Genomic DNA, 10912 nt, shown 5'->3' on the forward strand with positions numbered 1-10912 from the left:
CGCTCTGGGGGTGGCTCGCTTAGACAACGTGAGAGTAAACGGAATGCGAGTCAGAAAAAAAACAAACATTAAACGTGTCAGTGTACTTCCTAAATGCATTGTAATTTGAAGTAAAATTTGGCTCCTGACATTCTTGTTCGGCTTTCATAACCCAAACGAAGCTGGTCGGTGGGGTCAACTCCTGTACTGCAAGATGCAGCATCAGAAATTCAGCTGCTGACCTCCCCTTGCTGAGGTTTTTCCAGTAAGGATTTTGAATCGGCTTAAAAATTAAGGAAGAACAAAGAGAAGGGGACACTTGACTGTCTTGATCTAGTTTGGAATTTTTTCTTTTTTTGCTTTAGCCAGAGAAATAAACTAAATCTATGTAAAAGCTGAAGAGTTTGTCAGCCGGTATAAAAAATGCACTCAGGTTAGAATCCCGCCCTCGGTTATATTTTGGTATAGGTAAAGCCTCGGTCAGCAATGAAACACCTGCACCGCAGCCGAAAGGGACCGGGGCCCGCAGTGCTGCTTCAGGAGGGCCTCGGTCACAGCAGAGGTCGTGAAACAACTTTCATGGGGGAAGGTACAGCCCAGAGCTGCCCGCCCCGCAGGCTGCGGGCTGCGGCAGAGCCCGGGCAGGCAGGAGCGCGCAGCCGAGGGTCGCGCAGCGGAAGCCGCCCCCTGTGCCCTGCAGCCCCCGTGCAGCCGCAGCGGGACCCGAATGTCGACAACGCGGCGAAGCCGCCGGCGCCCGTCACGGCCGGCCCGCGGCAGCAGCAGCGCGGCGCTTGTAAACAACGGCGGCGTGCGGCAGGTCGGGCGCGGGGCGGGGAGCGAGGGGGGGCGGGCAGCACGGTCCTGCCGCTCAGGCCGGGCTCGCTGGCAGGTGCTCCGCGCCGACCGTCCAACGCGCCTGCGGGCTCCTTCCGCAAAGTTTGCGGGCGGGAGGAGGAGGAGGAGGGAGCCGCGACGGGACTGCAGTGGCCGGGCTAGAGATGCCGCTGAGCAGCCTCCTGCCAGCGGCGGGGCTGCGGCAGCGCCGCTGAACCCGCGCTGGCCGCCCGCCGGAGCGCCTCTTCCTCCTCCTCGGGAACTGAAGGAACCGAGCCGGCCGCTCCGCGCCCCTGCGGGGCTCGCCTATTCCCGCCTTCCGAATCCGGTTCCTCAGGGATTCTGCCCTTCGCTGCCGCCGGGGCTGCGGCGTGCAGTCCTGCCCCGCTCTCGGCTCCGCCGCTGCCGTCCGTCCCCCGCGCCGGCCTGGCGGGTCGGTGCCCGCTGCCCCCGCAGCCCCCCCCGGCTGCATGACCGCCGCGGTCTCCGCACGTCTGGATTCGGTGGAGTCCTGGGCCTTCCATGCGCTGCTGGTGCTGCCCTATATGTTTTACGTGGGCTTGTTCTTTGTCAACGTGCTGATCCTGTACTATGCCTTCCTGATGGAGTACATCGTCCTCAATGTGGGCATCGTTTTCCTGCCCGAGGATATGGACCAGGCTCTGGTGGATCTGGGGATGCTCTCCGACCCTGGCTCCGTGCTCTACGAGACGGACAGCGAGCTGGATGTGTTTGACGGGTACTTGGAGTGACGCCCCAGGGCGCTCCGAAGCAACTGAGCTCTGCTGCCGCCCGGCCCGGGGCAGGGGCAGGGGCCCGGCGTGCCCGCATGGCCGCAGCTCGGGGACAGCCGCGGCCCCGGGGTGCCCTCGCTGCGTCGCGGCTCCTTGTGCGCAGCATCTTCACTTCCAAATGACTCCCGCCTCGCCAGGGCCAGGGCCAGGGCCAGAGGGGCAGCCGGGACCCGCTGCCATCCGGCAGGCCCGCGGAGACGCAGAGGGCTCGCAGGGGAAGTAAGTAATTTACTGTCCGGCGGGGCACAGCGCTGCCGGGGCAGCGGGCACAGCGCCGGGGACACGCTCCGCCGCAGCTCCCGGCACGGGCGAGCACTGCGGCCGAAGGGCCGGGGCCGCCCCACCGCTTCCCCCGGCCGGCAGCGCCCGGGGGCTGGCGGGGACAGCGACCCTCGCCCCCGGGACTCATCCTCCGAGCCGCGGTGCTGCTGCGGGGGCTGCCTGTACAGCCGAGCAGCAACTTTGCTGATCCGGCCCTGAAAGCAGCCCTGAATCGAAACGAGCATCCCGGTTAATATTGATTACAATTCAGAGACCTTCCTCGAGCCAAAAATACATCTTAGTTTGCTGCCCTTTAACATCACTCTCTCAGATAATGACAAACTACCCAGCTCAACATTCTTCACATTTTAATTGTAGCACGAGGCTTTGCTTGGTCAGGTTTTTTTTTTGTTGTTTTTTTTTTTTTTTTTGTAGTTCTGAGTGATTTTAAAACTCTGGAAATGTAAGGAATTAGCATTTTAAAACACTGAAATGCATTTGGGAAGAAAAATCACTATTTCTAGCTAGGACATTCTGTGCCAAATGTATGTTAATGAAAACATTCACAGTTTAAATTAAAATGTGTTAGCAAATCTGCCAGCAGATTTTTTAGCAAAATATTGTCTGTAAATCTGAAAACTAGCTCAGGATATCTTTATTTTTCTATTTGAAATTATCCAATAGAAAATTCAGTTATAGGGTTACAAGTATAAACTCGGTGACCACACTATACAAATACCAGTTAATATCAAACTATTTTAAGCAGTCTTCTAATTTAACAAACACAAACAAACCTTTCCTGTAGTTCTGTCCTTCATATAGGTTTAAATTATGCCCTGAATATTTCTAGTCAGATCTGTAAGCAGTATTTGCTGATTTTGGCCAATAGTTTAGAAGGAAAAATTGGACTTTTTTGGTGTTGGAATAATATTGATTGAACAAACACAGCTGAACAAGGCTTGGCCAAAGGCATGTGGGAGCCTAACGAGGGATTGAACAGATTTTGTTGCTACAGAAGAGATCCCACTGCATATAGTCACTGCAAATGGAAGTGTCTATGCCAACATTTGGTGGCCCATCCCAAGCAACTGGATTAGAATGAATTCTGCTAGGATAGAAAGTGTGGAGCAGAACAATCCTCCCCACAAAACATGATTGACTACTTTTGTGGTTGTCTCCTTCTTTTTCAGCTAGACAAATAATACACATGCTCTGTATTCCAGGAAGGAAATTCCTAAAAATTAATGGTAATGTAAGCAAAATCTTTGGTGCTAAAACCCATATCAATTTTCTTCCCCAAAATACCTTTCCCCAAACTCCAAATCTTAGTGGCTCCAGTGCAGTTTAGTAGAGGGATTAAAAATACTTTTTTAAACTCACTTTTTTTCTGTCTAGAATGTATCTTGATGAATAGTTTCTAGTTTTCAGGAAGACCTAAGGAGAGCACCAGACACAATTTTACTCAGTGGGTTTTTCCTACTATATGAATACATAATTTGATATGAGCACAATTCTGTTCAGTGTAGATGAATTATTAAAATTTTTCTTTTTATTAATAAGATTAGCAGCTCTGGAAACTTCTTGATATAAATTCTTCCAAATGCAAAAATCAAAATGCAGAGGTTTTCTCAAAGCTCAGAAGTAAGGCTCAGTCTATATCTACCATGAGCTAATAGAGTTCTGTGCAGGTACCAGCCCCAACCTTGATCTTTTATTTGGAAGCTGTCATGGTAGATAGTGGTTTCCACTGAGAATCAAATCACAAATCCCAAAAGTTAGATCAGTCCTTAGGCAGCACAAAATTTACTGTGTTTCATTTATTTATATATTAAATTATACTTATAGATGTAGCAGCGAGGCCATAAGCTGCATAATTATTTAACTACCAGACACAGCCTTATCCCCGTGATGAGGGATTTGAGTTAATATCCTGGTTACAGGTTTCTTCAATATTCTGTGCCATTCCTCCTCACCAGTTCTGTAATAGCAAAGCAGGCAGAAGATGGCCCTAATTTGGAGCTGTGTTTTCTGCTTTGGGAGCAGCAGTAAGGCTCTGAAAGGGAAGATTTAAATTCTTGTGGTGCTTTGCCTGCAGTGACCCGAGTTCCCTGTGAGTGTTAACCCCTGCTCTCCTGGCCTGGGAAGGTTTCCCACCTGCCCTGTTTGCTTGCACCCAGAAGTGCTGAGGATTCACAAGACACTGCAGGAAGAATGGGTCTGTTTTGCCAGCAGTGATGAAAAATATGTAGGCCTACTCTTTGCATTAAAGAGCAGGTTCTTCATGTGACTCACCAGTGATTTCTGAGAACAACCAAAGAGCTATGATTAGCCTGAGCTGAAACCTTGCAGCGTCCTCCGTGCCTGGGAGAGCAGTGCCTCCCATCCTGGGTGAGTGATGGGTGACAGGAAAACAGAGGGGGCAAATCCCAGGAGCCATTCTGCAGTATGTGGAAAGGCTAATTTAGATGTAAAAATAAAAGAACACGTGGATCAGAACAGCTCTGTGCTCTCTGGCAGCAAACCCCTCACTTGAATAAACTCAATAGAAGCAAAATGATGTCCAAGTTTCTGAGCATAATTGGTGGCAGAGATTGAAGGCAGACAGATAAGTAAGCAGCTGAAAAATGTTTCCTGGCCTATTCAAATGAAGAAATTAATATATGTGAACTGAACAGAATTGAGCTCATTCATGTCATCTACTGTTCTTGTGTGAGTGTACCAGGTTTTTTGCTATATTTGAAGCCCCCTGGAATAAGGTCATATGAATGTTCTCATACTTTCATAAAATTAGATGTGACTCATCAGAAAGTGCTCCTATCAGAAAGAAAATGGGCAAAAGTAATCAATAATGAAAATTGAATACGAAAGACTGAACTTATGTAATCTTGCAGTACATGCTTTACCTGTATTTTTTCATAAGATGAATTATGATTAATATCTTCAGTGAGCAGAATCCAGCACTCAAAAACCTGTGACTCAGCACTTCTAATGAATGCCAGCATCTAAATTCTGAATAAAAAAATAGCTTAACTCCCCAGCTCATCAATATAGTGCCAATTAGAACTGCAGGCTCAGTGCCTATGAGACAGCCACCCCCTGTGCTTCTGTTCTGAAGCAGAGATGTCCTGCAAAGGACAGATCAGAAGAATGATGTCACTAGCACTGTCAGGATACCTTTAAATGCATTTGACATCTTTCTTTTCAGGCTTTAATATTAAAAATAACAAGCAGAGTAGTTTCTTACTTAATTTATCTTGCCATTTTTCACTGTTTTCCCCCTTTTTGTATATATTGCCAAGGTGATTTGTTGATACAGATACAGATCCATGATACAGATCAGTTGGCTGGTTTATGAGTTACAGTAGCAACAGGATTGAGCAATTGCTATTATTTTTAGAACTGTGTTTTGAAGTTTTAGATATTATTAAAAATAATAGAAGTCCAGTGTTCAAATTCACCTGACAGCTCTGCTTTAAAGAAATGTGTACTTACCAGGAATTCCTTTCTAGATGGAAGGAAGACAAAATCATGGTTAACTGTTCAGCTGTCCATACAGACTCAGTAACCACAGCCATGGACAGTTCTAAGCGATTTTCTACCAAATGCATTTATTTATATAATGGCAAGAGAGTAAGCAGATTTTTAAAAAAGTTATCCAAATGTTTCTGTTAACAATGTGAATTAGAGTAAGGCACGGATATTAGAGAGACATTCAAGTAGACATAGTTTAGGCCTGAGAATTGCAGGTGTTAAAAGCCTCAGCCACAAGTAACTTTAAAGAATAATTTTTTTTAAAGTCTGTGGTTCTTTCCTATAAAAATCAAGCTTTCTGTAACAAACTTGCTTCAATAGGCATCAATAGCCAATTACCACTTTTAAGTTGTCAAAGGAATTAAGAAACTAATCCAATTTAATTCTTCATGTTTGTTTTCTCTGGAGGAGGGACAAAGTGACATTATAGTTCAGCTAATAACTATCAGTCCTAAAATAGAAGAAAAGAATAATTTGTTTAGAGACATTTAGTCTCTAACTCTTTGTCCTCATAATAATCCTAGCTTATAAGGAGTACAGCTGTCCCAAAGGATTAAATATGCACAAGCTGCTAAATCTTTCCAGTTGTTCAGGAAAACTGTCAGACTGTCTTTCTTTTTGCGGTTGAATTTTATTACTTTGGCTACAGATTTGGAAAGAAAAAAATAGCTGAATAGTTTGAATGATGCTTTCTGAAGACACAAGCATGTGTCTAATGTATGTGATAAAAAGGGCAAAGACAAATAGGAGCCATATATGGGAAATAATGATATAATGGAAGATGATGGATTGCTGGGGAAGCTCCAGGTAAGGTCACGGACTTAAGGCTAAATACTCCTTGCAGGGCCCGAAAGGCCCAATGGTGGCTCAGGCAGTAGAGCCAAATAGGCTGCAAGAGCTGAAACAGTGCTGCAGAAAGTGAGGAAACAGAAAGCAGACAGTGCCAGGGTGTGAAACAGAGCCACACCATGTGTCCTTTGCTCCAGCCTGCATTGTGAGGAACAGTAACTTCAAAGGCAGATTTAACAAAGATACCGTGCCTGAGCTGTTGGTGCTGGAGTCATACTTCAGTGCTTGCAGGTGTGTTCTAGGCTATTGAAAGTTCTAGTGCTGAGATTTAAAAAATATTTTAAAATATTTTCTACCTCTTGATTTTCCAGTTTTCTGAAATTTTTGAAGTTTTCTGTTAAAAAATAGGTTCTCATTAAATTTGAAGGAGAGATTTCTAATCTGAAAATTAGAAGACAGGTTTTAATATTCTGACCAATTGTATAATTTACACCCCATTTATTATCTGCCACAACAAATTACAGTCTTGGACTAGCAGCCTTACAGCAGTGTTTGGAACTACCATTAGACAGCTTTACACTTTGATTTGGAGGCCCAATACATTTTGCTGTGCTATTTTAAAGTCATCCTAGGGTTGATCTACAGTGCAGAATACTGACAACTGCACTGAACTGTCTGCTGTAGATGTTTTTAGTTCCATTTGGAAAGCAATCAGATAAACATGAAATGAGCAACCTGGTAGAGCTGCTTTTTTTCTTTATTCGTGTTCTCATTTTAAGATAAAGGATTTTGAGCAGATGTGTTCTGTTAGCAGGTACTGTAGCTGACAGACATTTGACAGAAATGCCTCACTGGACACAAAGTGCTTCTTGTTTCTGACCTAGAATCTGCAGTAAGTGGCACACAGGAACATGGGAAGTGTTGTGATGAGTCAGACCACGATCTCAAAGCCTTGTGTTCCACCTCTAAGAGAGCTCATGTCCCTGACCAAAATCTGCAGGCTGCTCTCTGTGCTGTCCCAAATCCACAAGGCACAATGCAGGATGTTAGAAAGCACATTGCTGCTTAGCCCTTTAGCAAATGTTCTCCAAACCTGCCACCCTTTGCCCACTCTGTTATAAAATCGCTCTGGATTTCTTTCCTGTCAGTACATGATCTGAATACTTGAAAGAGCTTATTTTTTGCAATCTTGAAGATTCCTCTATTCATCCTCTTCTTTGAGTCAGTAATGGTGATGAATAAAAATTGGTCCCTGGTATATTCTGCTACTGAGTTCTTTCCTACCAAGATTTATTCTTTGCTTTCAATCTTTTAATCTGCTTTCAATCCATTAAAAGAGCCTTTCCCCCAGTCCTGTGTCAACCTGTTTGCTTTTGGATTCCTGTAACACCTTTGTTAATGACACTATTGCTCTGTCTGTCCAAGCTCATGCAGAACATGTGACCATCAGATTTCATTCTTCATTCAGACCCATAAAGGGGAAGGAGGGAGGAGCTGTCCATTCAGACTAGCTGCACACAACACAGAAATGTCTGCAGGCAGCCAGGGGACCTGCTCATGGTCTTCTTTACCTCAACTCCTCCTCAACACAGACTCATCCCCAGTCATCCCCTCTCAGAGCTGCACCATTCTACACTATAATAATTAGTCATCTGTAAAATCACAGGACCAGATGAATACTGTCACTAGTGCCCAGCACCTTTCTAATCCACAGCTCTGGTTCTACTTAAGGAATATTCTCAGCCTTGTATTTACCCCTGATGATTGTAAAAAATCACCTCCTAATAGCAGTGGGATACTTTGACTCAGTCAAGGCAAATTAGATAAACTAGGATAAAGCAATATAACAGTAATTTATTCTTGGCATTAAGACCAAGAAGTTACCCCAAAATATTACTTAGCTCTAAAACTACTTAGCAGTGAACTCAAAATAGTTGGAACAATGCAACTCTAAAGTAGAAGAGAAAGTGACCAAAGTCAGAGACTACATCAAATGTAGGCAATACTTAATTAACACAACGATCAAAAAAATAAAAACACTCTAATGAACGGTATCTAGTCAAGATAATATAGCCAGTTCAAACATCAGTTTTAATTAGTAGGTCTAATGATACCAAATCTGGATAAAATAGGTTATCCCACTGTATGCCACAGCTGTTTTTACTCTTAAGAACATCCCCTAGTAATTGATGTTATGCACTGTGGTTTACTCTCATACCCCTTACACTGGTAATTTCATGGCTCTGTTAAAATTCCTAAGGACTGGTGTGCTCTGACAATAACAGAAACTGTGACATTGATTTCTCTGAAAGGTTGTGCAGGTCTTCACTTCTCAAAGAATTATTACCCATAGTCACAAAAGAGTTTGATTTTAAATTTTTTTTTTCTAATAAGTCAACAACATGGTGCTGTATGTGACACATACTCAGCGACTTTTCTGTTCATTTTAGGTATGGAGAATTACTCTGTATTTATGTGTTTTCTTTTAAACAGATTCGTTAAACACCTGAAACGGATTATGACCAGGCTAATGGATCAAGTCCTGGAAAGAAACTATACTCTGAAATGTAGAGATGAAAATAAGGACAAGAGAACAAGAAGAAGAGTTGTCATCAGACCTTGTCAGTTGTGACTTCTCTTCATGGTCTTTGCCTCTTGTGTGTGCACTTACTGCAGTGATTCATGCACCATGCTGGGCTTCCATGGGTAATTCTGGGATGGACTATATGAAAAAATAAGATAACATTATAACAGAAAATCAAGATACTACCCAGATTTGATAAACTTTTGGATGGATACATGTTACCCAAATGGACACACCCTACATATAGCTTAAGCCAGTTTTACAATCACACGTTGAAAATTCTACCAGCCAGTAGTTCAAAGGCAGTGCTTTCTCAGGGGAAAATATGCAGGAGTGACTGAAGGAGGTTTTGTTCAGGGAGTATAACAGCAAGAACTGTGCTAGCAAGATATTTTATTTAAAATGAGAGTTTTGAAATAGATCAGAGAGTGAATTTTATATGTCAGGTGGATTCATTATTTAACACAGGATCCCTCACAGATAGTTTAAGCTTATGTTCCTATGTACAGATGTGAAAGCAATACAATAAAGACTGACCTTTTCCATGAAAAACTAAGCAGTTGTGTTGGAGTTGTTCTTCTTCAGAAAAGGATATAATTGAAATATGCTTTCAGAGGAATTCCAGTTTTCCTGCAGGTACTTGCAAGTAGTTCCAGATTGCTGACATGGCCAGCAGGTAGGAAATCTGTCTCATGAACAGCTACTTAAAAAAATCAGACCTGAACTGAAACATCAGGTACTGTGTGTGGGGGACCACATGTTATTAGGACAGGCATTGGACTGTTTTGTTTTATTGTTATTATGCTTTTTAGAAAAGTCTGATTTTTGTAACTATGCAATTTTCAAACCAAGTTGATATATCAAGAACATTTTGGATAAAGCAGAAGTGAAAACAATTCTGCTGACACTCTCTGCATGATGTCTGTCCTCTGCAGTCTGTCTGCCATCTGCTCCCAGCGTGGGCTCCCTGCTGCAGACAGATGGTGTCAGGAGTCTCTTTTCAGCCAGTATGAGGGAACAAGAGGCTGATGGTTTAGATCCCCCATGAAACAATGACAAACTTGTGTATCCTGATACTCCCAGTGTGTTGCATTCAAATAACGTATTTTATCTTCTAGGCAGTAGAAATTAGCTCCTAGTTCCCAAAATTCTGTGCTCCAAATGCAATTTTCAGCCACTCCTGCAAAAGGGGAAGCACTGACACCGAACTAAGTAGTGTTTCTCCAAGATAGGTTTCATCAGTTTCATGCAGTTCAGGATCTTTAAACACTGACAAGTGTTTTGTTCCACACAATCCCTGGAGAGCAATTCAGGAATGAGGTCACTTAGGGCACAAATTCTAACACATAAAGATACATTTAGGGAAGACAAGTCCCTGTTCAGGTACCTATAGAAAGAATAACCAAGTTTAAAAACTTGTCAAGCTTGTGTTCATGTGCCCATTTGGTCCTAATACAGTAAAGGCTGAATTTTGCTACTGCAGGGGGCATTCCTGCTGCCTCTATAATTATTAATTCATAGTGTTCACACAGATGGCTTCACTAGTTTTTCAGGGTCCCACATATACCTTTTTAAGAACATGGTTCAGTTTGTCAATATTGGTACTTACTGCAGTACCTAGAAATTTGTAATAAACTCTCTGCACTGGGTTTGTGCCACACAGTGCACAATAAAACAATACAAATTTCCCTGAGTCAGTCACTTTGGAGATTCTGGATTTTAGATCAAGATTTCTGATTTCTCAGAACAGCTCAGCTTCATGCATTTAAAGGATGGAAGAGTGTTACAGGCTCTGACTACCATGATAATCCTTGGCATTTCAGCAAGGCTGACAACAAAAAGATATGGACATAAAGACAGCAGCATTTTTCTCACTCTAAAATAATTTTTTAGTAAAGATTTGATCACAACAGCTTCCTAGAGGGTAGCCAGTGAATTCAGTTTCTATACACAAGGCACTCATTCAACAAAAGCATTTTGGAGGAGCTTGGTGCCATAAGAATATCCAGACTTTGAACCCAGATTAATTTTAGAACTTTTAACTGCAAAGATTTAAGAAAGGATGAAAACCCCTTTTTGCTTTGATTAGCAGGCAGCCTCAGTCAGCACATTTGTATCTCCTGATCTTGAACTTACA

At 43.3% G+C, this 10912-nt stretch overlaps 1 protein-coding gene across 1 annotated transcript; it reads left to right on the forward strand.

Annotated features, from left to right (window-relative positions):
- The first annotated feature begins 417 nt into the window (after positions 1 to 417).
- Positions 418 to 9331, forward strand: DEXI (Dexi homolog). The gene is made up of 2 exons (XM_056503568.1): positions 418 to 1829; positions 8685 to 9331. The coding sequence occupies exon 1, from the start codon at positions 1287 to 1289 to the stop codon at positions 1566 to 1568; it is 282 nt and encodes a 93-aa protein (XP_056359543.1). The 5' UTR covers positions 418 to 1286; the 3' UTR covers positions 1569 to 1829; positions 8685 to 9331.
- The last annotated feature ends 1581 nt before the right edge of the window (positions 9332 to 10912 follow it).

The sequence above is a fragment of the Oenanthe melanoleuca genome, chromosome 14 (genome assembly GCF_029582105.1).
Source record: "Oenanthe melanoleuca isolate GR-GAL-2019-014 chromosome 14, OMel1.0, whole genome shotgun sequence".
In the NCBI taxonomy this organism is placed as follows: Eukaryota; Metazoa; Chordata; class Aves; order Passeriformes; family Muscicapidae; genus Oenanthe; species Oenanthe melanoleuca.